Source organism: Scyliorhinus canicula, chromosome 19 (genome assembly GCF_902713615.1).
Source record: "Scyliorhinus canicula chromosome 19, sScyCan1.1, whole genome shotgun sequence".
In the NCBI taxonomy this organism is placed as follows: Eukaryota; Metazoa; Chordata; class Chondrichthyes; order Carcharhiniformes; family Scyliorhinidae; genus Scyliorhinus; species Scyliorhinus canicula.
The window spans coordinates 83,429,601-83,456,411 of NC_052164.1; the positions used below are offsets into that span (position 1 = coordinate 83,429,601).

General features: G+C 47.9%; 2 protein-coding genes across 2 annotated transcripts; both read right to left on the bottom strand.

The window, feature by feature from the left end:
* Window positions 1-1,452: 1,452 nt before the first annotated feature.
* On the bottom strand, window positions 1,453-11,238 carry LOC119954421 (nicotinamide N-methyltransferase-like). The gene is made up of 3 exons (XM_038779622.1): window positions 11,079-11,238; window positions 4,073-4,277; window positions 1,453-1,973 (listed from the first exon to the last, which is right to left on the bottom strand). Exons 1-3 carry the CDS (start codon window positions 11,230-11,232, stop codon window positions 1,541-1,543), a joined length of 792 nt encoding a protein of 263 aa, XP_038635550.1. The 5' UTR covers window positions 11,233-11,238; the 3' UTR covers window positions 1,453-1,540.
* A 4,087-nt stretch (window positions 11,239-15,325) lies between these two features.
* LOC119954420 (nicotinamide N-methyltransferase-like) lies at window positions 15,326-20,147 on the bottom strand. The gene is made up of 3 exons (XM_038779621.1): window positions 19,962-20,147; window positions 17,965-18,169; window positions 15,326-15,853 (listed from the first exon to the last, which is right to left on the bottom strand). The coding sequence occupies exons 1-3, from the start codon at window positions 20,113-20,115 to the stop codon at window positions 15,421-15,423; spliced, it is 792 nt and encodes a 263-aa protein (XP_038635549.1). The 5' UTR covers window positions 20,116-20,147; the 3' UTR covers window positions 15,326-15,420.
* Between the last annotated feature and the right edge of the window lie 6,664 nt (window positions 20,148-26,811).

Genomic DNA, 26,811 nt, shown 5'->3' on the forward strand with positions numbered 1-26,811 from the left:
ATCCATTTCTCACTGCCTCGGCATTTCTCTTTAAAGTCAGATACTTTAGTTCAATTCGATCACAGAGCCCCTTGTAATTCTCCAACACAGGAGCATTGGTTAACACAGCCTTCAGGCAGTCAAATGGCTGTTGACACTCCGCTGTCCACATACATTTGCTACACTTCTTCAGCAAGTCCATCAGTGGAGCAACCACACTGCTGAAGTTCGGCACAAATTTCCGGCAGAATCCACTCATGTCAAAAAATCGCATTATTTCCCATTGTGCCGAAGGTATTGGAATCTCCCCAATAACTTTTGTTTTCACATCCCGTGGGCCCATTTGACCCTGTCCGATTGTATTGCCAAGGAAAGTGACTTGGGCTTTTCCAAGTTCGCTTTTGGCTAGGTTTACCACCAAACCCGCCTCCCGAAGTCGATCGAATAACTCCATCAGATGCTTTAAATGTTCTTTCCATGTCCGACTGAAGATTACCAGATTGTCGATGTGATGCATGATCAATTGCACAAAGACGAGGTTGAATACAACTGAGGCTTTATTACACTAAGATGTGTGGCCCCCTACAGCAGCTGACGAAATGGCTGCTGTACGGGGAGCACACATATTTATACTCCACCTACTGCGGAGCCAGCAGTCAGGGACTACCGCCGTACCTGCACTACAGGGCCTTACCATACATACCCTAATATATACAGCAGTGTTTATTACCACATTCACCCCCTGTTAAAATTGGGTCTGGCGGGGGTAGTTGAGAACTGTATACAGCACAAGTTTAATATACAGAGAAAACATTTTTGAGTCCAGAACCAATTACAGGTTTAGCCGGCCTGATGTTGGGAATGCAGTGGTGGCGGCAATTCTGGTGTCAGTCGGATCCTTGGTGACTCCAGGAGCGTGCCGAGATCATGTTCATCCTCGGGCATGGGGAGGATGGATGGTCCTGGGGGGATTGCTGCTGGGGGCGCCGGGGAGGGGAGGGTGGCGCCGGTCTGGGGGGGGGTGTATGTGTGTGGAACCTGCTGGTGCCAGATCCCTGAGAGAGACAGTATCTTGGGCGGTCATTGGGGTACATCACGTAGGCATACTGGGGGTTCGAGTGGAGTAATTGCACCCTTTCCACCAACGGGTCCACCTGTGGAGTCGTACATGCTTACGGAGGAGTACGGGTCCTGGAGCTGTGAGCCAAGCCGGGAGCGACATCCCGGAGGTGGACTTCTGGGGAAGGCAAAGAGACGTTCATGGGATGTGTCATTAGTCGCAGTGCATCGGAGCGACCGAATGGAGAGTTCATCTGCCAGGTGCCTGCCCATTTGGCCAACTTGTCAATGTCCATCTGAAGTTGCTCAGCATCATCTTCACAATTCACTATTCTCCCTAGCTTAGTATCATCTGCAAATTTAGAGATTTAGAAATTTAGAGAAATATGAAATAAAGACAATAATCAACAAGTATTTTGATTTAATAGTTTGTTTTTATTCTTGTGCGTTTAGTTCGTATTCAACGGCGCACATTTGCAACAACTGCAATGCAATTTCAACATTAAGCATTCTGACACTTGTGAGCAACCAGGAAAATTGCAGCCTCACAGTCCGATATACTTCTTACATGGTCAGGGTCAACAAAAATTTCAAATCCATCTATCTCATAACCAGCCTCCTTCATAGCACTTTCTAAAAAGGCCTGATCAAGTTTCAGACATGAAAACTTCAGCTCATCAACGATGTAATAGGTCTCATTCAAAACACTAATCAGAATGAACACCCCGCCTGGTTTTAACAGAGAGGATATATTTCTGAGAGCAGCGCAGTAAGTTGCTTTATCCTTACAGGCAGCTTCCAGACACAAGGAAGTCACCAAACAATCAACAGGTTCCAATTCCACTGGATCCAGAGGGTTAGTTTGATGGACATCACACTTCAAAACTTGTTTGTTGGAATTTCTCAGCTTCTTCTCTTTCTCTGTCCATTTTTCCCTGAAAGATACAAGCTCAGTGTCTGAGACAGAATGCTGCAGAGAATCACATTCAATTCATACCGCATCAGAAGAGATAGTTGAGCGGATCAAGCTTTTTTTCTAATGCTTGTTCTAACGAGTCCCCAGTTAAGGGGCTACTCCATCGCAAAAAGCAGAGCGATGATTGTGTCTATGAAAGAGTTTCTCATGCAGCACATTAAAATGAACACCAGCCTACTCTATCATGCCTTTACATGCATCAATAAATGGTTGTATTTATGTAGCGCCTTTTAACAGTGAAATGTAACAAAGGGGTTCATAGGAGTGTTACCAAATAAGATTTGACATGGTGTCACATACGGGGAGTACAGTGAAGATGGCAATAAGCTGGTTGAACAGGGGGAGCTCTAAAGAGTCTGAAAAGAAGAAAGAGAGGTAGACGGGTGGAAAGCTTTAGGGAGAGAAATCCAGAGCTGCAGCCTCAGTAACTCGGCATTGCAGCACAATTGGGTTGGCGCAATTAAAATTGGGGATCCAAGGAGTACAGAGATCCCTGAGGTGTACAGTGCTGGTGGAGGTTACTAACCGAGGGAGTGGGCAAAGGATTTGATCAAACTAAAGGCTGTAGTCAACTTTGGTTCACACTGTTGTCGGGGACAAAGACAACAAAAACGGCTGGAGAATGGCTGGGTCCGTGACCTGCAGCGGTCGCGCCGTTAAACATGGTGCCGGCCGTGTGAGGACCCAACCTGCCAAATACCTCCCCTCTGGCCAACCCCTGGCCACCCCCACCAGCCCTTGTGCAAGCCCACCCGGCCAGCAGCACGGCTCCCGGCCAACTGTGACAACGCTGGGCACAGTCCGCAGCCGCCGTGCCAGGTTCCCGACAGCTGTGACCACAAGTGAACCGCGCCATCGGGAACTCGGCCCATCTGCGGTGGTGGATTGCGGAGGCCTCAGGGAATTGAGGGTCAGGCCCGCTAATGATATGCCAACAGTGCTTAAACAAGCAATGCATTTACGGGGTGCCGGAGGATCACGATTTGGCATCAAACTGCTGCCCACCGCACCCAATCTGGCGTCAAACTGGCCCCACCGCGATTTTGGCGTCGGAGGGTATTCGCCGCCCATTTCGCCGTTGGCCGACGATGAATCCTATCCCATGGTTCTGAGACGCTGAAGAGTTGGAAGGCAGTTCTACCTGAATAAGTGACACGGTGAATTTAATATTTGAGAAAAGCAGAACCCCGAACAAAGCTAACTTCCCTTCAGTATTGAACTCAAGTATCAGGCTGGAATATGTGCCCCTCTCCCAGAGCGGGGGTTGAACCCACCGCCTTTGGACTCGACAGTGAGACGGCCGCCAGCTGAGGCAAACTGACAAAAGCAGAAAACTTTGAAAATTAGTTGAAACTCTGTCAAGGTGAAACGTGAGGTGGAGAAGAGAGGGGCATTTGAAGTATTTTGCCCCAGGGTGATCAGATATTAGCAGTCATCAAATTTGTGTTTATGTCCCCAGCATTGAGCAACCTCGACCAGGAGCAGCTTGCACTGCTGACATATGGAGTGATTGCTGCCTTATCCAGGCCAGTATTTGGGGACATACAGAATGGTGTAAAGTAAAATGGTCCTAACAAAATGAGTCTGGGGGTTTCCTTCACTTTGTGGAGATCACGGTGTCTGATATCAGGTTTCCAGCAAACTATTTATATATCTACTGAGCTTTATAGAGAAGCTGTTTAAAAAGGGTGCTGAGCAACTCAGGATGGCAGCAACTTTCCAGGTCTACAAGCGTCTTTCTTTTAAGTAAATAGGTTGATCTTTTTCTCACTTGACTGATGAGCCCTCTAACTGCATATTACAAATGAAACCTAAACGCAGGAGTGACCTCTCATTGCAATGGATCCATTCTTGTCCTTTTCCTGGTTGAATTGCTCAGATTTAATTTGTAATTCAATGGAGTTGTTTGCATACTTTGACATATCGCGGAATTTACTGCTGGTTAGGGATCAAACCCAAGATTTTTCATGTTTAGGTTATCGATAGAGTTGTGTCTCGAAACCAATGGGCAGCTTTTTCACCTTTTAACAAAGCAAATCCGGGCTTCTCAATAATTACCTGTCGCCTTCCAGTTCACACACATACTTTGCAATTGGGCTCCAGTCAAAAGCTCCCGGATCATTTTGTAACCACAGCTCAATCTCCCGGCGGTTGTTGGAAGCAAAATCGGACACAACAATTTGCTCCACGTGTCCCGACGCACAGAGAGCCAAATGAAGACAGGGACCACATCCAATTTCAAGCAGTGTGCGGAATTTCGGACCTGGAATCATTCAAACATCGGTTGTTGATTGGGAAAGAAGATGGAAATAATGCCCCTAAAATTGTCCTGAAGACACCATGAAAGCAGTGAGAGGCAACCTGGGCCCAGTGATTGGGCTGCACGAGTTCCAAATTGGCTTGTTCACTAACCATGACCCCATGAATATGATTAAATCTATTTCATACACAATCAAATATTTTATAATTAGTTATAGAAAAAGCTTAATCATTTCAGATACTAATAGATCTAATCAATTTCAAATGGTGAAAACAAAATAAATATTTATGCTTTGGATGCAGAGGGAATGTACGGCTCTCACAGTCAAAGCCGTGTGCAATTAGAATGCATCTCACATTAGTTGCTCCATGTTTTATGTGCATATCACTTCACTCATTAAAAAAAAAGTTGAGTACACAATTAATTTTTTCCAATTAAGGGACAATTCAGCATGGCCAATCCACCTACCCTGCACATCTTTGGGTTGTGCTGGCGAAACCCAAGCAAACACGGGGAGATTGTGCAAACTCCACACAGGACTGTGATCCAGAATCGAACCTGGGACCTTGGCACTGTGAGGGAGCAGGGCTAACCCTCTGCGCCACTGTGCATCCCTCATATCACTTCACTCAGACTGGTAGGGAAAATACCACATGGACGGAAATCAGCGGAGTGTGGCAACGGTCAACAAAATGCCTCATGGGCTGCAATCAAAACCCAGATGGGCTGCAGGTTGGCCCTGGGTCTCAGGTTGCCCACCAGCGAACTAAAGGGAGCTTTTGGATCAATATCCGCTTATCTGTCTTTGCTGGCACAAATCAGATGCCATTCTTCTCCATCCTTCTTGCCGCACCCAATTCCGACGAGAAAGTAATTATGTTGCTCAGTGTGACAGGTACATTGCTGCTCTGCTGGGGAAGAACTCTCTCAATAATATTGCAGCATCAGGAATTTTTATTGAAATTTTTTGCAGAAAATATAATCAGAATAATTTTTATTGAAATTTTTTACAGAAAATATACCAACAAACAATGAAAAGCAACAATAAAACACCATAATAGCTGTAACACCCCCAAGATCATATCAACGCATGTATCTCACCCCCGCCCCCCACGCCCCCAAACCCAGTAAACAACAAGAGAACTTAAAAATAAATTACATTGAAATTAAATAAGCAAACATAGTCAACGTCCCCCCCCCTCTGTCTTTTTCACCCCCCCCCCCCGGGTTGCTGCTGACCCAGTACCCTATCGCTGAGCCAGAAAGTCGAGGTAAGGTTGCCACCGCCTAAAGAACCCTTGCACCGATCCTCTTAGGGCAAATTTGACCTTCTCCAGCTTGATAAATCCCGCCATGTCATTGATCCAGGTCTCCACGTTTGGGAGTCTCGCATCCTTCCACTGTAACAAAATCCTCCGCCGGGCTACTAGGGACGCAAAGGCCAGAACTCCGGCCTCTTTCGCCTCCTGCACTCCTGGCTTCACCCCAACCCCAAAAATCGCGAGTCCCCATCCTGGCTTGACCCTGGATCCCACCACCCTCGACACTGTCCTCGCCACCCCCTTCCAGAACTCCTCCAGTGCCGGGCATGCCCAGAACATATGGGCATGGTTCGCTGGACTCCCCGAGCACCTGACACACCTGTCTTCGCCCCCAAAGTACCTACTCATCCTAGACCCAGACATGTGGGCCCGGTGCAGCACCTTGAATTGGATGAGGCTAAGCTGCGCACATGAGAGTTAACCCTCTCCAGGGCATCAGCCCATGTCCCATCTTCGGTCTGTTCCCCCAGTTCCCCCTCCCACTTAGCTTTCAGCTCCTCTACTGATGCCTCCTCCACCTCCTGCATTACCTTGTAGATATCAGATATCTTCCCATCCTCGGCCCAGACCCCTGAAAGCACCCTCTCACTCACCCCCCCTCGCGGGAAGCAAAGGGAATCCCTCCACCTGCCACCTAGCAAACGCCTTTACCTGCAGATACCTGAACATGTTCCCCGAGGGGAGCCCAAATTTATCCTCCAACTCCCCCAGGCTCGCAAACCTCCCATCAATGAACAGGTCCCTCAGCTGTCTGATGCCCGCTCTGTGCCAACCCTGGAACCCCGCATCAATGTTCCCCGGGACGAACCGATGGTTCCCCCTTAACGGAGCCTCCATCGAACCCCCCACTTTCCCCCTATGTCGTCTCCACTGCCCCCAAACCTTGAGGGTAGCCGCCACCACCGGACTCGTGGTATACCTCGTAGGAGGGAGCGGCCACGGCGCTGTTACCAGGGCCCCCAGGCTTGTGCCTCCACAGGACGCCATCTCCAACCGTTTCCATGCTGCCCCCTCCCCCTCCATCACCCACTTGCGCACCATCGACACATTGGCCGCCCAATAATACCCCGAGAGATTGGGTAACGCCAGCCCCCCACCATCTCTACCCCGCTCCAAGAAGACCCTCTTCACCCTCGGGGTCCCATGCGCCCAAACAAAGCTCATAATGCTGCTAGTCACCCTCCTAAAAAAGGCCCTAGGGATAAAGATGGGCAAACACAGAAAAAGGAACAGGAACCTTGGGAGAACCGTCATTTTGACGGACTGCACTCTACCCGCCAGCGATAGCGGCACCATGTCCCACCTTTTGAATTCCTCCTCCATCTGCTCTACAAGCCTGGTAAAATTAAGCTTATGGAGAGTCCCCCAACTCCTGGCCACCTGCACCCCCAGGTATCTGAAACTCTTCACTGCCCTCTTAAACGGGAGCCTCCCAATTCCCTCCTCCTGATCACCCGGGTGTACTACAAATACCTCACTCTTGCCCAGATTTAACTTATAGCCCGAGAAGCTCCAAAACTCAACCAACAGCTCCATCATCCCCGGCATTCCCCCCTCTGGGTCCGCCACATCAGGTCGTCTGCATACAGCGATACCCTATGTTCTTCCCCACCCCGCACCAGGCCCCTCCACCTCCCCGACTCCCTCGGCGCCAAAGCCAAAGGTTCTATCGCCAGTGCAAAAGCAAGGGGGACAGGGGGCACCCCTGCCTGGTCCCACGGTAGAGCCTGAAGTACTCTGATCTCCTTCCATTGGTAACTAAACTCACCATTGGCGCCTCGTAGAGCAACCTCACCCATTTGATGAACCCCTCCCCGAATCCGAACCGCTCCAGCACCTCCCACAGGTACCCCCACTCAACTCTATCAAACGCCTTCTCTGCATCCAGCGCCACTAATATCTCCGCCTCCCCCTCCACCGCCGGCATCATAATAACATTTAACAATCTCCGCACATTCGTGTTAAGCTGCCTTTCCTTGACAAATCCTGTCTGATCCTCGTGTATCACCCCTGGCACACAGTCCTCTATCCTGGTGGCCAGGATATTGAGGAGCGAGATTGGCCTGTGTGATCCACACTGCAAGGGGTCCTTATCCCGCTTCAGGATCAGAGAGATCAACGCCCGTGACATAATCGGGGACAAAGCCCCCCCCCCCCCCTCCCATGCCTCATTGAAGGCTCGCACCAACAGGGGGCCCACCAGATCCGCATAATTCTTATAAAATTCCACCGGGAACCCATCCGGCCCCGGCGCCTTACCTGACTGCATTTGACCAATCCCCCTGACTAGCTCCTCCAACGTAGCCTGTTCATGAAGCTCTCCACCTCCCCGCCCCCCCCCCCCCCCCCCCCCCCCCCCCCCCCCCCCCCGGTGGCTCCAACCGGTACAGTTCCACGTAAAAGTCCCTAAAGACCCCGTTCACCTCTGCCCCCTTCTGCACCACATTCCCACCCTTATCCGTCACTCCACCAATTTCCCTAGCCGCATCTCGCCTGCGGAGCTGATGCGCCAACATCCTGCTCGCCTTCTCCCCATAATCATATACCGCGCCTTTCGCCCTCCTCCACTGTGTCTCCGCCTTTCTGGTGGTCAACAAGTCGAACTTGGCCTGCAAACTATGCCATTCCCCCAGCAATCCCTCCTCCGGGGCCTCCGCGTACCTCCTATCAACGTCCAGGGCTTCCCCACCAGTCTCTCCCTCTTCCTCCTCTCCCTCCTTTCCCTATGGGCCCGGATGGAAATCAGCTCCCCCCAGATTGCTGCTTTCAGAGCCTCCCGGACCATCCCCACCTGGATCTCCCCCGTGTCATTGGTCTCAAGATACCCCTCGATACTTCCCTACACACCTCCTCATCAGCCAGCATCCCCACATCCAGGCACCACAGCGGGCGCTGGTCCCGCGCCTCCCCCATCTCCAGATCGACCCAGTGCGGAGCATGGTCTGAAATTGCTATGGCCGAATACTCGGCATCCTGCACCTTCGAGATCAATCCCCTGCTCAGGACGAAAAAATCTATTCGGGAGTAAACCCTATGCACATGGGAGAAAAAGGAATACTCCCACGCCCTCGGCCCCCCAAACCTCCAGGGATCCACCCCCCCCCCCCATCTGGTCGATAAATCCCCTCAGCACCTTGGCCGCTGCCGGCCTCCTACCCGTCCTTGAACTGGACCGGTCCAGTGGGGGATCTAGCACCGTGTTAAAGTCTCCCCCCATGATCAGGCCCCCTGCCTCCAGGTCCGGAACGCGGCCCAACCTGCGCCTCATAAAGCCAGCATCATCCCAATTCGGGGCATATACATTAACCAGCACCACCTTCTCTCCCTGCAGCCTACCCTTCACCATAACAAACCTGCCCTCCTTGTCCGCCACCACCTCAGACGCCTCGAATGCCACCCTCTTCCCCACCAGAATCGCCACCCCCCGGTTATTGGCGTCTAATCCCGAGTGGAAAACCTGCCCCACCCACCAGCATCAGGAATTCCTGTCAACAGATGTCTCCACTGGAGCAGTAGCAGCAAAGGGTTTGCACGGGGAGAGATGTGAAAGGAGAGTCCATGTGAGCTGAGCGATGGACGGGAGAAGAGTGAAAAGACACATGGCAGCTAGGGGAATGCTAGTATGGCCTGAGGGAACGGAGGAGATAGGAAGGCATTATTTCCAACATGAATGAAAGTTGTTTTGGGGGGAAATAGTTGTTGGACGAAGAAGATCTGTGTGGGAGAAGATGAATAGGAGTGTCCATGGGAAGTGGAAAGGGCGGGTGACAAATGCTGGAATGAATGGGGGAGGGAGGGAGGAAATGCTTTCTGTGGGTTGCAGGGGACAGTGTGGAGAAGGTATGTGTGAACAAGTAAACTAAGGGCTGAGGAGATCAATAAGAATAATTATGGCCCCTCTGCATTTTCTCTGGAAGAAATGACTGCCTCTTAGTTGAAAATTTATTATATAGTTGTCATTGTAACAAAGTTAACAATGAGATTTTGTGACACAAATTCCATAATGGCTTTAAAATTCTTCATAGGAAATTGAGAAATCTGCAATTTTCACCTCACTCCTTCGTTATACTACATTTATTTACAAAAAAACTGTTGTAGGCCATGTTTGAGTTTATCCTTCACATAAGTAGTAGTCCTAATCCTGTGTGGTCAATTAGTTCCCCAATTCTTGATCTATATTAATCACCTTTTCTTCAACCATCTAGTTTTACACCTTGACCTGGTCTCGGCTTCACAGGCTCATCATGATTCTCCATGCAAAAAATAATCTTGCTCTCTGTGCATGTCTCCTTTTCCTATCTCAACATCCGAATACTATCTGTTCCACTGACTATTGCCCATTAATTGACTCTTAATCTTTTATATTAAAAGAAAAACTTAACATGGTTCCTCCTCGCTCCAGTTATCAACTTTATTGTAGGATATGCTGGAGTGCCAATTTCCCTTAGTGCAACCAATAATGGTGCTTGGCTGCCCCAGGGCAAAGCAATATTGGAGTGAAACCCTTAAGGAGTATATACACAAGGCCTAATGCCTGCTTCAGGAGTGGGTAAAGAATACCTCTAATTTCGCCTTATCTGGGATGGTGGGTGTGGGAGGGGGACAGACCTCCAGCTTAAAGTACATGCTTGCTCATGCCGATTTTGGAACCTCAGTAGGTTCTGGCTGCTGTTCCCTTGCTTTCAATAGATCCAGTCTTCCTCAGTTACATTCCTTCTTTACATATATGTGCTCCTTTCAGCTTCTCCCCCTCAACACTCTTTTGATTCTCTCGTCAAGCTTCAATTTGCTGATCCACCACTCTTCACCTCAGTATCAATGGGGTGTCATTAAAAATCCCTTTTCCCTTTCCCTCTCCAAAAGACCCTTAAATCTCCCTTTACTTCATGCCCCGCTCAGTCGTCTCCCATTATTGCCATCTACCTCCTGCTTTATTCCCCCAATGCTGCTCCTCAGTTGTTAGTCAACAAATGTTTCTGACTCAGGAACACTAGAGTTGGAGCGGGGGAGAGGAGGGGTGGGGAGTTAGAGCAGGGAGGGGCTGGGGTTGGAGCGGGGGAGTTGGAGCGGGGGGGGGGGGGAGTTGGAGCGGGGGAGGGGGGAGTTGGAGCGGGGGGGAGGGGGGTGGGAGAGTTGGCTGCAGCCCCACTCACATACTGGCTAGGCCAAATAATGATTTGACAGATAAACAGAAACAGCAAATACTGGACAATCTCAGCAGGTCTGACAGCAATCGGTGGAGGGGAAAAGGGAGCTGACGTTTTTGAGTCCGGACGACTCTTTGCCAATGATTTGGGCTGAAGTCCTGCAGGTTCAGGAACTGCTCAGGGTTTCATACTGTCACCAGTCCTCCATCAGTACTTGATCCCAAAGGCATTAAAGCAGTATTTGCCCAGTGAAATTGGAGGTGAAAGTTCGGAGTAAGGTGTCGCCTTGTTAAGGCAGCAGCGAGTTTAAATTAAATCCAAAAGGCTTCACTCACCACTGGAGAAGGCTTTTACCAAATTCGTCAGAACAAAAAGCAGGAATGGCTTTTCCAACACTTCACCAACGGGAGAAGCGTAATACGTTTCCAAATAGATCCGAGAGTTAAACTTTTTCTCATAACCATCTCCATCAGTAAAACCCGACTCCATTCCTCTCTGAACAGGAAAGTCGACTGAGAGGTGGATTGCAAATCCAGTATATTTAAAGGGACTGCCTCTGCCAGTAAAACTTTTGGAACTGACCTCATTGTGAGAAGGGGAGGTGTTCCCGGAAGAGCTGCCTGTCATTTCACTCCACAATGTCTTTCTCTAAAAGTCATATGAAACGTTTTGATGTTATTTGCTTCAGTTTGTCAGGCATTTTTTTTTACTTCAGAATGTATTTCCCTTTGTAACAGACCTCTGTGATTAAAAAAAACAATGAATCATGTGCAAAGTAGAACCAAAAACAAGACCACCTTAGATTGTACATCACGTTTGCATCACAGTGTGGTCGTATGACTAGAGGTACTATGGTACCTAGCAATGCCGAGACACCATTTGTGGAGAAGGCTCGCTGCTCATTGGCCCGATGGTATGTAACACTAATCACCCATTGGTTAGAGTTGTAAGGTAGCTCCGCCCAGTAAGGCGGGGTATAAGAGCCCGTGTATTCCCCACAGCTTCCTTTCTGTACCTGAGCTGCTGGGGAAACATCTTGTCTATTAAAGCCTTCAGTTCGGACTACAACCTCGCTTCTGTGGTCAATTGATAGCGCATCACACAGTACTTGCAATTAATCGCAGTGCATAAAGGCATGTGGTCTCAAACCTCAATCTATATCCGTTCTCTAGGATTATAGAGAAAAATCCAATAGCACATAAAAATCTATTTGCCCTTGACTACCAAACCTGTATTCTAAAGTACTGTGTAGTTAAGCTCTAGAAATTAACACCCATGTTTATTAAACAGTTTTCTGAAAAATCTTTTCATACAAAATTTATTTTTGTAATGACATCTTATACAGGTCAAGGTTCATTCTGAAAATTACAGATACAAGGTTCATATTTTTGATGTTTTAAAAAAAGGCTGTTCAGCTATCACGGACAAAAAAGCTCCCAGTGTAAGTTAGCTGATCGAATGCACCGCACTAATATAAACAAAAGTCTCGGTACCAGAAAGGAGGACACACATTTCAAATGCACAATTTGAAAATCTGATGTTTCAACAAATTTAACTGAGGTACCAATGGTAATTTTAACAGTATGGACTCCTTGGGTAGATCAATGCCTGTTGAGTACTAATGTTCCCTAACCTCCAAGGTTGCTTCCTTGCACTTACCTGAATCTTACCCGGACCCCACCCTGCACTAACCCTGATCATCCTATGGTCTCCGGTGACCCAGGAGACCCCGCCGGTGCCGTTCCACCTGATCCATGTTTGTATGGACCAGCACTGAATTGGTGCCTGGCTGCAGCCTCCCTGCATAGACCAAAGAATCAAGGGAGGCTGCTGGATCCCGCTGCAGGAGCTACTTCCTTGAGCATTATTTGCTCCTGACCATTTGGGGCGGGTTTCCGACTCCGATGTCTCGCGACACCTCCAAGAATCTAGTGGGTCGCGGAGGCTATCAGGGGCTTGCTGGAGGGCTTTCCCGGCATTTTACGGCCGCGTTGCGCTGAAGCTCCAGCCGCACTCTGACGTCACTGAGCTATTTGATAACCACCCATTTCTTCAAGGTACTCTCACATGACACCTCTCCCCAATAAAAAAAACCCATTAACTTCCAGATGGTTTCATTTTTCACCTTTTCACTTTCCTTTAAGAAATATTGACAGTAAATATATGTCTTTTTTTACATCAAACAAAACACACAAATATGTATAATAACGTAGTCCATTTTAGTTCTTCTTCCTCCAACAGGAATCCCTCTTGATTAACAGTCTCTTTGGACAAGAAGGTCTCTGCATGATCCAGCCATTTCTCACTGCCTCGGCATTTCTCTTTAAAGTCAGATACTTTTGTTCGATTCGATTACAGAGCCCCTTGTAATTCTCCAACACAGGAGCATTGGTTAACACAGCCTTCAGGCAGTCAAATGGCTGTTGACACTCCGCTGTCCACATACATTTGCTACACTTCTTCAGCAAGTCCGTCAGTGGAGCAACCACACTGCTAAAGTTCGGCACAAATTTCCGGTAGAATCCACTCATGCCAAGAAATCACACATATTTACACTCCGCCTACTTGGCGGAGCCAGCAGGCAGGGACTACCACCGTACCTGCACTACAGGGCCTTACCATACATACCCTAATATATACAGCAGTGGTTACTACCACATTCACACCCTGTTAAAATTGAGTCTGGCGGGGGTGGAGGAGAACTATATACAGCACAAGTTTAATATACTGAGAAGATAATTATGAGTCCGGAACCAATTATATGTTTAGCCGGTCTGACCTTGGGAGCGATGCAGTGGTGGCGGTAATTCTGGCGTCGGTCGGATCCTTGGTGACTCCGGGAGTATGGCGAGATCATGTTCATCCTTGGGCATGGGCAGGGGGAGGACGGATGGTCCTGGTGGGATTGCTGCTGGGTGCGCTGGGGAGGGGAGGGTGGAGCTGGGCTTTGGGGGTGTATGTGTGTGGAACCTGCTGGTGCCAGATCCCTGAGAGAAACAGTACCTTGGCGGCCATTGGGGTACATCACATAGGCATACTGGGGGTTGGCGTGGAGTAACTGCACCCTTTCCACCAACGGGTCCACCTGTGGAGTCATACGTGCTTATGGAGGAGTACGGGTCCTGGAGCTGTGAGCCAAGCCAGGTGCGACATCCCGGAGTGGACTTTCTGGGAAAGGCAAATAGACGTTCATGGGATGTGTCGTTAGTCGCATAGGAGCAATCGAATGGAGAGTTCATCTGCCAGGTGTCTCCTCATTTGACCAACTTGTCAATGCCCCTCTGAAGTCGCTCAGCATCATCTTCACAATTCACTATTCTCCCTAACTTAGTATCATCTGCAAATTTAGAGATTTTGCCCTCAACACCCACTTCTAAAGCATTTATATAAATCAGAAAAAGCAAAAAGTCCCAACACTGAGCCCTGGGGAACAACACTTTCAACTCATCTCCAGTCTGAGAAATGGCTCTCTGTACCTACCCTCTGTTTTCTATCTCTTAGCCAACTTCTAATTCATTCTGCCAAGGACCCATCAATCCCAAACATTTTAAATTTGCTAACCAGCCTGCCATGTGGCACTGTGTCAAATGCTTTCTGAAAGCCCAAATATACAACATCCACGGCACTACCTTCATCCATTGCCGATGCCACCTCGTCAAAGTACAATTACATTGATCAGATATAACCTGCCCTTGACAAACCATGATGGCTGTCTGGTATTAAGTTATTTTACTCTTATTTATCTCACCCCGTATTGTGGCCTCGATCAGTTTTCTATTGATGTCAAGGTGACAGATCTGTAGTTTCCTGGGTTATCCTTTGACCCTTTCTTAAATAACGGTGTCACATTTGTAATCCTCCAGGGGTGGGGGAGAGGGTGGTGCGGGGGTGGGGGGTGGGGGGGAGGGGGATGGGGGAGGGAGGGGGGGTGAAGGTGCGTTAGATCTGTTTGGAGGCCGGCCCCTGGTGGCAGCCTTCGACAGCAGAATTCCAGAAAGGCTCTGGGTGCTAGTACAATGAAAGGCTGCCTTGTAAAGAGATTCCATGCCATCCCACCCCACAACACCATCATAATGGTGATTTGGCTCCTTTTGCAATTAAACGTTGGAAGGAAGCTGCCATTCAAGTTGAAACACACTCTTAATTACTTCCCATTTACAGCAACCTGGTGGGACCTCTATGGCTGGAAAGCCTCTGATTGTCCCTATCCCTCTAGTTCAAAGGGCCCACTTTGTCTTCCTTAATTTGACAGGGAACCCAGCCCCAGGACAATCAAGGTGCTGTGGTATTCAAATTTTTGACAAGTAACACTTTATATCCACCCCCCCCCCCCCCCCCCCCCCCCCCCCCCCCCCCCCGCCCCCATTTCGTAGGGGGTTGGTTTTGCACCTGGAAAAACAGCCCTGATCCCTGTTTCCCATCGTCAAAGTGAAAATTCACTCCCCATCTTATCTAAGAGGCAGCACAGTGTAACAATGCTACGGAACATCACCGAATTGTCACTCTGCATCAAGCTCTTTTGAATTTAAAATCTTTGCGATTCTTAAGTGTGAACTATGAAATAAAGGCAATAACCAACAAGTATTTTGATTTGATTTAATAGTTTGTTTTTATTCTTGCGTGTCTAGTTCATGTTGAACAGCGCACATTTGCAACAACTGTAATGCAGTTTCAACATTAAGCATTCTTACACTTGTGAGCAACCAGGAAAATTGCAGCCTCACAGTCCGATATACTTCTTACATGGTCAGGGGCAACAAAAATTTCAAATCCATCTATCTCATAACCAGCCTCCTTCATAGCACTTTCTAAAAAGGCCTGATTAAATTTCAGACATGAAAACTTCAGCTCATCAACGATGTAATAGGTCTCATTCAAAACACTAATCAGAATCAGCACCCCACCTGGTTTTAACAGAGAGGCTATATTTCTGAGAGCAGCGCAGTAAGTTGCTTTATCCTTACAGGCAGCTTCCAGACACAAGGAAGTCACCAAACAATCAACAGGTTCCAATTTCACTGGATCCAGAGGGTTAGTTTGATGGACATCACACTTCAAAACTTGTTTGATGGAATCTCTCAGCTTCTTCTCTTTCTCTGTCCATTTTTCCCTGAAAGATACAAGCTCAGTGTCTGAGACAGAATGCTGCAGGGAATCACATTCAATTCATACCGCATCAGAAGAGATAATTGTGCGGATCAAGCTTTTTCTCTAATGCTTGTTCTAACGAGTCCCCATTTAAGGGGCTACTCCATCGCAAAAAGCAGACCGATGATTGTGTTTATGAAAGAGTTTCTCATGGAGCACATTGAAATGAACACCAGCCTACTCTATCATGTCTTTGCATGCATCAATAAATGGTTGTATTTATGTAGCGCCTTTTAACAGTGAAATGTAACTAAGGGGTTCATAGGAGTGTTACCAAATAAGATTTGACATGGTGTCACATAAGGGGAGTATAGTGAAGATGGCAATAAGCTGGTTGAAGAGGGGGAGCTCTAAAGAGTCTGAAAAGAAGAAAGAGAGGTAGACGGGTGGAAAGCTTTAGGGAGAGAAATCCAGAGCTGCAGCCTCAGTAACTCGGCATTGCAGCACAATTGGGTTGGCACAATTAAAATTGGGGATCCAAGGAGTACAGAGATCCCTGAGGTGTACAGTGCTGGTGGAGGTTACTAACCGAGGGAGTGGGCAAAGGATTTGATCAACACTAAAGGCTGTAATCAACTTTGGTTCACACTGTTGTCGGGGACAAAGACAATAAAAACGGCTGGAGAATGGCTGGGTCCGTGACCTGCAGCGGTTGCGCCGTAAAACATGGTGCCGGCCGTGTGAGGACCTAAGCTGCCAAATACCTCCCCCCTGGCCAACCCCTGGCCACCCCCACCAGCCCTTGTGCAAGCCCACCCGGCCAGCAGCACGGCTCCCGGCCAACTGTGACGACGCTGGACACAGTCCGCAGCCGCCGTGCCAGGTTCCCGACAGCTGTGACCACAAGTGAACCGCGCCATCGGGAACTCGGCCCATCTGCGGTGGTGGATCGCGGAGGCCTCAGAGAATTGAGGGTCAGGCCCGCTAATGATATGCCAACAGTGCTTAAACACCACGGTGTGAGCAATGCATTTACGGGATGCCGGAGGATCACAATTTGGCATCAAACTGCTGCCCACCGCACCCAATCTGGCGTCAAACTGGCCCCTACCACGATTTTGACGTCGAAAGGTATTCGCCGCCCATTTCGCCGTTGGCCGACGATGAATCCTATCCCATGGTTCTGAGACGCTGAAGAGTTGGAAGGCAGTTCTACCTGAATAAGTGACATGGTGAATTTAATATTTGAGATCAGCAGAACCCCGAACAAAGCTAACTTCCCTTCAGTATTGAACTCAAGTATCAGGCTGGAATATGTGCCCCTCTCCCAGAGCGGGGGTTGAACCCACCGCCATTGGACTCGACAGTGAGACGGCCGCCAGCTGAGGCAAACTGACAAAAGCAGAAAACTTTGAAAATTAGTTGAAACTCTGTCAAGGTGAAACGTGAGATGGAGAAGAGAGGGGCATTTGAAGTATTTTGCCCCAGGGTGATCAGATATTAGCAGTCATCAAATTTGTGTCTATGTCCCCAGCATTGAGCAACCTCGACCAGGAGCAGCTTGCACTGCTGACATATGGAGTGATTGCTGCCTTATCCAGGCCAATATTTGGGGACATACAGAATGGTGTAAAGTAAAATGGTCCTAACAAAATGAGTCTGGGGGCTTCCTTCACTTTGTGGAGATCACGGTGTCTGATATCAGGTTTCCAGCAAACTATTTATATATCTACTGAGCTTTATAGAGAGGCTGTTTAAAAAGGGTGCTGAGCAACTCAGGATGGCAGCAACTTTCCAGGTCTACAAGCGTCTTTCTTTTAAGTAAATAGGTTGATCTTTTTCTCACTTGACTGATGAGCCCTCAAATTGCAAATTACAAATGAAACCTAAACGCAGGAATGACCTCTCATTGCAATGGATCCATTCTTGTCCTATTGCTGGTTGCATTGCTCAGATTTAATTTGTAATTCAATGGAGTTGTTTGCATACTTTGACATATCGCAGAATTTACTGCTGGTTAGGGATCAAAACCAAGATTTTTCATGTTTAGGTTATCGATAGAGTTGTGTCTCGAAACCAATGGGCAGCTTTTTCACCTTTTAACAAAGCAAATCCGGGCTTCTCAATAATTACCTGTCGCCTTCCAGTTCACACACATACTTTGCAATTGGGCTCCAGTCAAAAGCTCCCGGATCATTTTGTAACCACAGCTCAATCTCCCGGCGGTTGCTGGAAGCAAAATCGGACACAACAATTTGCTCCACATGTCCCGAGGCACAGAGAGCCAAATGAAGACAGGGACCACATCCAATTTCAAGCAGTGTGTGGAATTTCGGACCTGGAATCATTCAAACATCAGTTGTTGATTGGGAAAGAAGATGGAAATAATGCCCCTAAAATTGTCCTGAAGACACCATGAAAGCAGTCAGAGGCAACCTGGGCCCAGTGATTGGGCTGCACGAGTTCCAAATTGGCTAGTTCACTAATCATGACCCCATGAATATGATTAAATCTATTTCATACACATCAAATATTTTATAATTAGTTATAGAAAAAGCTTAATCATTTCAGATACTAATAGATCTAATCAATTTCAAATGGTGAAAACAAAATAAATATTTATGCTTTGGATGCAGAGAGAGTGCACGGCTCTCAGTCAATGCCGTGTGCAATTAGAATGCATCTCACATTAGTTGCTCCATGTTTTATGTGCATATCACTTCACTCATTAAAATTTTTTAGAGTACACAATTAATTTTTTCCAATTAAGGGACAATTCAGCATGGCCAATCCACCTAACCTGCACATCTTTGGGTTGTGCGGGCGAAACCCAAGCAAACACGGGGAGAATGTGCAAACTCCACACAGGACTGTGATCCAGAATCAAACCTGGGACCTTGGCACCGTGAGGCAGCAGGGCTAACCCACTGCGCCACTGTGCAGCCGTCATATCACTTCACTCAGACTGGTAGGGAAAATAGTACATGGACGGAAATCAGCAGAGTGTGGCAATGGTCAACAAAATGCCTCATGGGCTGCAATCAAAACCCAGATGGGCTGCAGGTTGGCCCTGGGTTTCAAGTTGCCCACCAGCGAACTAAAGGGAGCTTTTGTATCAATGTCCGCTTATCTGTCTTTGCTGGCAAGGATCAGATGCTATTCTTCTCCATCCTTCTTGCCGCACCCAATTCCGACGAGATAATAACAATGTTGCTCAGTGTGATGGGTACATTGCTGCTCTGCTGGGGGAAGAACTCTCTCAATAATTTTGCAGCATCATGACTTCCTGTCAACAGATGTCTGCACTGGAGCAGCAGCAGAACAGGGTTTGCAGACCTCCAGCTTAAAGTACCTGCTTGCTGTTGCCGATTTTGGAGACTCAGTAGGTTCTGGCTGCTGGGCACAAGCAGCCCAATTTCTAATTGTTCCCTTGCTTTCAATAGATCCAGTCTCCCTCAGTTACATTCCTTCTTTACATACATGTGCTCCTCTCAGCTTAGCCCACTCAATACTCTTTTGATTCTCTCGTCAAACTTCAATTTGCTTATCCAATTTGCTTTTCATTTTTCATTCTTTTCCACCACTCTTAGCCTCAGTAACAAAGGGGTGTCATTAAAAATCCATTTCCCTTTCCCTCTCCCACCGACCCTTAAATTCCCCTTCACTTCATGCCCCGCTCAGTCGACTCCCATTATTGTCATCTACCTCCTGCTTTATCTCCCTGAATGCTGCTCCTCAATCGTTAGTCAACAAATGTTACCGACTGAGGGGGTGGGGAGAGTTGGTTGCAGCTCCACTCACATACTGGCCAGGCCATATAATGATTTGACAGATAAACAGAAACAGCAAATACTGGACAATCTCAGCAGGTCTGACAGCAATCGGTGGAGGGGAAAAGGGAGCTGACGTTTTTGAGTCCGGACGACTCTTTGCCAATGATTTGGGCTGAAGTCCTGCAGGTTCAGGAACTGCTCAGGGTTTCATACTGTCACCAGTCCTCCATCAGTACTTGATCCCAAAGGCATTAAAGCAGTATTTGCCCAGTGAAATTGGAGGTGAAAGTTCGGAGTACGGTGTCGCCCTGTTAAGGCAGCAGCGAGTTTAAATTAAATCCAAAAGGCTTCACTCACCACTGGAGAAGGCTTTTACCAAATTCGTCAGAACAAAAGGCAGGAATGCCTTTTCCAGCACTTCACCAACGGGAGAAATATAATACGTTTCCAAATAGATCCGAGAGTTAAACTTTTTTTCATAACCATCGCCATCGGTGAAACCCGACTCCATTCCTCTCTGAACAGGAAAGTGGACTGAGAGGTGGATTGCAATCCCACTATATTTAAAGGGACTGCCTCTGCCAGTAAAACTTTTGGAACTGACCCCATTGTGAGAAGGTGGAGATGTTCCCGGAGGAGCTGCCTGTCATTTCACTCGACAATTTCTTTCTCTAAAAGTCATATGAAACGTTTTGATATTATTTGCTTCAGTTTGTCAGGCATTTTGTTTTGACATCAGATGTATTTCCCTTTGTAACAGAGCTCTGTGATAAAAAACAATGTATCATGGGCAAAGTAGAACCAAAAACAAGACCAACTCAGATTGTACATCACGTTTGTATCACAGTACTTGCAATTAATCGCAGTGCATAAAGGCATGTGGTCCCAAAACTCAATCTATATCCATTCTCTAGGATTATGGAGAAAATCCAATAGTACATAAAAATCTATTTGCACTATACTACCCAACCTGTATTCTAATGGGCTGTGTAGATAAGTTCTAGAAATTAACACCCATAGTTATTAAAGTTTGCAGAAAAATCTTTTCATACAAAATTTATTTTTGTAATGACATCTTATACAGGTCAAGGTTCATTCTGAAAATTACAGATACAAGGTTCATATTTTTGAAGTTTTAAAAAAAGGATGTTCGGCTATCCCGGTCAAAAATGCTCCCAGTATATGTTAGCTGATCAAATGCACCACACTAATATAAACAAAAGTCTCAGTACCAGAAACAAGGACACACTTTTCGAATGCACAATTTACAAATCTGATGTTTCAACAAATTTAAGTGAGGTACCAATGGTAATTTTAACGGTATGGACTCCTTGGGTAGGTCAATGCCTGTAGAGTACTAAAGTTCCCTAACCTCCAAGGTTGCTTCCTTGCACTTACCTACAACTTACCCGGACCCCACCCTGCACTTACCCTGATCATCCTGTGGTCTCCGGTGATCCAGTAGACCCGCCGTTGCCGTTCCGCCGGATCCATGTTTGTATGGACCAGCACTGAACTGGCGCCTGGCTGCAGCCTCCCTGCATAGACCAAAGAATCAAGGGAGGCTGCTGGACCTACTTCCTTGAGGGTCATTTGCACCTGACCATTTGGGGCGGGTTTCCGACTCCGATGTCTCGCGGGACCTCCAAGAATCTAGTGGGTCGCGGAGGCTATCAGGGGCTCGCTGGAGGGCTTTCCCGGCATTTTATGGCCGCATTGCGCAGAAGCACCAACCGCACTCTGACATAACTGAGCTATTTGATAAACACCCATTTCTTCAAGGTACACCCACTACAGCTATTTGATAAACATGCATTTCTTAAAGGTACTCTCACATGACACCTCCCATCAATAAAAAAATAAACCAGCAACTTCCAGATGGTTTCATTTTTCACCTTTTCACTTTCCTTTAAGAAATATAGACAGTAAATATATGTTTTTTTTACATCAAACAAAACACACAAATATGTATAATAACGTAGTCCATTTTAGTTCTTCTTCCTCCAACAGGAATCCCTCTTGATTGACAGTCTCTTTGGACAAGAAGGTCTCTGCATGATCCATCCATTTCTCACTGCCTCGGCATTTCTCTTTAAAGTCAGATACTTTCGTTCGATTCGGTCACAGAGCCCCTTGTAATTCTCCAACACAGGAGCATTGGTTAACACAGCCTTCAGGCAGTCAAATGGCTGTTGGCACTCCGCTGTCCACTTAAATTTGCTACGCTTTTTCAGCAAGTCCACCATTGGAGCAATCACACTGCTAAAGTTCGACATAATTTTCCGGTAGAATCCACTCATGCCAAGAAATCGCATTATTTCCCTTTGTGTCGAGGGTATTGGAAACTCCCCAATAACTTTTGTTTTCACATCCCGTGGGTCCATTTGACCCTGTCCGATTGTATGGCCAAGGCTTTTCCAAGTTCTCTTTTGGCTACGTTTACCACCAAACCCGCCTTCTGAAGTCGATCGAATAACTCCATCAGATGCTTTAAATGTTCTTTAATGTCTGACTGAAAATTACCAGATTGTCGATGTAATGCTCGATCAATTGCACAAACACGAGAGTTGAATACAACTGAGGCTTTATTACACTAGGATGTGTGGCCTTCCACAGCAGCTGACGAAATGGCTGCTGTACGGGGAGCACACATATTTATACTCTGCCTACTAGGCGGAGCCAGTACTACCGCCGTACCTGCGCTACAGGGCCTTACCATACATACCCTAATATATACAGCAGTGGTTACTTCCACATTCACCCCCTGTTAAAACTGAGTCTGGCAGGGGTGGTGGAGAACTATATACAGCACAAGTTTAATACACAGAGAAAAAAATTTTGAGTCCAGAACCATGTCAGGTTTAGCCGGTCCGGATCCTTGATCTGAGGTTGGGAGTGACACAGTGATGGCGGTGATTCAGGCGCCAGTCGGGTCCTTGATGACTCCGGGAGTATGCTGAGATCCTCTTCATCCTCGGGTGTGGACAGGGGGAGGACGGATGGTCCTGGGGGGGTTTCTGCTGGGTGCGCCAGGGGAGGGGAGGGTGGCGCCAGGCTGGGGGGGTGTATGTGCATGGAACCTGCTGGTGCCAGATCCCTGAGAGAGACAGTATCTTGGCGGCTGTCGGGGTACGCTACATAGGCATACTGGGGGTTGGCGTGGAGTAACTGCAGCCTTTCCACCAACAGGTCCGCCTTGTGGAGTCGTGCGTGCTTACGGAGGAGTACGGGTCCTGGAGCTGCGAGCCAAGTCGGGAGTGAAATCCCGGAGGTGGACGTCCTGGGGAACGCAAAGAGACGTTCATAGGATGTGTCGTTAGTCGCAATGCATAGGAGCGACTGAATGGAGAGCAGTGCATCGGGGATCACCTGCCAGCGGGAGGCCGAGAGATTTCTGGACCGTAGGGCCAGCTGGACGGCCCTCCAGACCGTCCCATTCTCCCTCTCCACTTGCCCGTTTCCCCGGGGGTTGTAGCTGGTCGTCCTGCTCGAGGCGATACCCTTGTGGAGCAGGAACTGACGCAGATCATCGCTCACGAATGAGGTTCCCCTGTCACTGTGGATGTAGGCGGGGAAGCCGAACAGGGCGAAGATGGTGTTGAGGGCTTTGATGATGGTAGCAGACATCATGTTGGTGCATGGGATGGCGAAGGGGAATCCTGTGTACTCATCGACCACACTTGAGGAAATACATGTTCCGGTTGGTGGAGGGAGGTCCACGCTGAGGCGTTCAAAGGGGTGGGAGGTCTTCACCAGGCATGCATGGTCCGGCCTGGTAGAAGTGAGGTTTGCACTCTGCACAGACCAGGCAGTCTCTGGTGATGGCCTTGACTTCCTCGACGGACTAGGGCTGATTGCGGGCCTGAATGAAGTGGTACAACCGTGTGACAAAGGTTGTCGTGCAGAGTCCGGAGTCGGTGAACCTGTGCGCTGGCACATGTACCTCGGGATAGGGCATCGGTGGGCTCGTTGAGCTTAATGGGCCGATACAAAATCTCGTAGTTGTAGGTGGAGAGCTCGATCCTCCACCTCAAGATTTTTTCGTTTTTGATCTTGCCCCGCTGGGTGTTGTTAAACATGAAGGGTACTGACCGTTGGTCAGTGAGGAGAGTGAATCTTCTGCTGGCCAGGTAATGCCTCCAATGCCGCACAGCTTTAACAATGGCCTGGGCCTATTTTTCGACGGAGGAGTGCCAAATTTCGGAGGCATGATGGGTTCCTGAAAAGAATGCCATGGGCCTATCTGCCTGGTTGACGGTGGCGGCTAGAGCGATGTCTGATGTGTCGCTCTCCACTTGAATGGGTACTGTCTCGTCGACTGCATGCATCGCGGCCTTGGCGATGTCGGCCCTAATACGGTTGAAGGCCTGTTGAGCCTCGGCCGGCAGGGGGAAAAGGGTGGACTGGATGAGTGGACGGGCCTTGTCCGCATAATTTGGAACCCACTGGGTGTAGTAAGAAAAGAACCCCAGGCAGCGTTTGAGGGCCTTGTGGCAGTGAGGAAGGGGGAGTTCCATGAGGGGGCGCATGAGGTTTGGGGTCGGGCCTCAGAACACAATTATGGATCACATAGCCGAGGATGGCTAAGCGGTTCATGCTGAATACGCACTTCTCCTTGTTATAAGTGAGGTTTAGGAGAGTGGCGGTGTGGAGAAATTTGGCAAGGTTGGCGTCGTGGTCCTGCTGGACGTGGCCGCAGATGGTGACATTATCTCGGTACGGGAAAGTGGCCCACAGCCCTTACCGGTCGACCATTCGATCCATGTCCCTTTGGAAGTCCGTGAACCCGTTGGTGATGCCGAAGGGAACCCTAAGAAAGTGTTAGAGGTGGCCATCTGCCTGGAAGGCAGTGTATGGGCAGTTTGCCTTACGGATGGGGAGCTAGTGGTAGGCGGAGTTTTGGTCGACAGTTGAGAAGACCCGATACTGTGCAATCTGATTGACCATTTCAGATATGCGTGGGAGGGGGTACGCGTCGAGCTGCGTGTACTGACTGATGGTCTGGCTGTAGTCCATGACCATTCTGTGTTTCTCCCCCGTTTTCACCACTACCACTTGGGCTCTCCAGGGGTTGCTGCTGGCCTCGATGATTCCTCCGCTGAACCTCGGACCTGATGAAGGTCCTGTCCTGGGTGCTGTACCGTCTGCTCCTGGTGGCGACGGGTTTGCAATCCAGGGTTAGGTTTGCGAATAGGGAAGGTGGGTCGACCTTTAGGGTCGCGAGGCCGCAACAGTAAGGGGTGGTCGGGGCCCGCCGAATTTCAATGTTAGGCTCTGAAGGTTACACTGGAAGTCCAGGCCGAGTAGCAAGGCAGCGCAGAGGTTGGGGAGGACGTGGAGCCGGAAGCCGCTGAACGCTACGCCCTGGATAGTGAGCGTGGCTATGCAGTACCCCCGGATCGCCACGGAGTGGGACCCGGAGGCCAGGGAGATTCGCTGATTGGCGGGGTGTACCGCGAGGGAGCAGCGCCTTACCGTATCTGGATGTATGAAGCTCTCGGTGCTCCCGGAGACCAGCAGACAGGAGATCTCGTGCCCATCGATCTTCACGCTTGTGGAGGGACTACCCCCATACCTGTAGTACAGGGCCTCACTATACATACCCTAATATATACAGCAGTGGTTACTACCACACGATGTATAACGCACAATTGGGTAATTCTGAAACAACTTTTGTTAGTTAACCATTGAAATGTGGCTGAGGGTTTTTCATGACAAATGGCGTAACTTTGAATTGGTATATACCATCTGGAGTCACAAAAGCTGAAATCTCCTCTGCCCATTCAGATAAAGCTACCTGTCAGTAACCTTTTAGTAAATCCAGTTTGGAAATAAAAACTGATTGTCCCACCTTCTCAATGCAATTCTCCAAACGTGGGATAGAATAAGAGTGCATTCTTGTAACTGCATTAACCTTTTTATAGTGTACACCAACCTTTGAGTACCATCTGGTTTCGGTACCATCACTATGGGTGAGCCCCATTCCTTCAACCAATTTCAATTATGCCATTTTAAAGCATATTTTCAATTTCTTTGTTAACCTGTGCCAATTTTAAACGGTTAAGTCTATATGGATGTTGTTTAACTGGAACATCATTTCTCACATCTACATCATGTATAGCCATTTTAGTACTTCCCATCTTATCTCCACAAACTTGCCCATGTGATAACAATAACTCTTTCAGGTCAGTTCGTTTTTCCTCTGGAAGGTAACTCAACCATTTATTCCAATTAGGGGCTGGTTTAGCTCACTCAGCTAAATCGCTGGCTTTTAAAGCAGACCAAGCAGGCCAGCAGCACGGTTCAATTCCCGTACCAGCATCCCTGGACAGGCGCCGAAATGTGGCGACTAAGGGCTTTTCACAGTAACTTCATTGAAGCCTACTCGTGACAATAAAGCAATTTTCATTTTTTTCATTTCATTTTCAATTTTTATGAACATCTTCGTTTTCCAATTTAATTTGAGGGATGTCAAATTCAAAGTAATCTGGATTTGGAGTTAGAATCATTAAAACCTCCTCCGTTTGCTCTCCTTTCCTTTCAAAGTATCTTTTAAGCATATTCACATGACACACTTGGTGCGTTTTCCTTCTATCTGGCTTTCTTACCACATAATTCACCTCACTTAATTTCCTTTCAATCTGATAAGGTCCACAAAACCTTGCTTTTAAAGATTCACCTACCACTGGTAACAATACTAAAACTTTATCTCCACTGGCAAAACTACGAACTTTGGATTTCTTGTCCGTGACCCGTTTCATCACATTTTGTGCAACTTTTAAATGTTGTCTCGCCAATTGAAATGAAATGAAAATTGCTTATTGTCACGAGTAGACTTCAATTAAGTTACTGTGAAAAGCCCCTAGTCGCCACATTTTGGCGCCTGTTCGGGGAGGCTGGTACGGGAATTGAACCGTGCTGCTGGCCTGCCTTGGTCTGCTTTAAAAGCCAGTGATTTAGCCCAATGTGCCAAACCAGCCCCTACTCTATTAAATTATTCCCTAAAATTTGACACGTAATCCAATAATGTAAATTCTGATTTTTCACCCACCAATTTTTTCTTAAATCAATTTAAGTGGTCCTCTTACCTCATGACCAAAAATTAATTCAAAAGGACTGAATTTGGTTGACTCATTAGGTGCATCCCTAATTGCAAACAGTACGAATGGAATTCCTTTATCCCAATCCTCTGGATAATCATGACAAT

What these genes read in the sequence shown, in the direction of transcription:
- LOC119954421 (XM_038779622.1), bottom strand. Translation starts at nt 11,232, where the DNA reads ATGGAGTCGGGTTTTACTGATGGAGATGGTTATGAGAAAAAGTTTAAC. An exon ending in GGTAAAAGCCTTCTCCAGTG is followed by an intron (nt 4,278 to 11,078) that starts GTGAGTGAAGCC and finishes GAATGATTCCAG; the next exon opens with GTCCGAAATTCCGCACACTG. An exon ending in TGTGAACTGGAAGGCGACAG is followed by an intron (nt 1,974 to 4,072) that starts GTAATTATTGAG and finishes TGTATCTTTCAG; the next exon opens with GGAAAAATGGACAGAGAAAG.
- LOC119954420 (XM_038779621.1), bottom strand. Translation starts at nt 20,115, where the DNA reads ATGGAGTCGGGTTTCACCGATGGCGATGGTTATGAAAAAAAGTTTAAC. An exon ending in GGTAAAAGCCTTCTCCAGTG is followed by an intron (nt 18,170 to 19,961) that starts GTGAGTGAAGCC and finishes GAATGATTCCAG; the next exon opens with GTCCGAAATTCCACACACTG. An exon ending in TGTGAACTGGAAGGCGACAG is followed by an intron (nt 15,854 to 17,964) that starts GTAATTATTGAG and finishes TGTATCTTTCAG; the next exon opens with GGAAAAATGGACAGAGAAAG.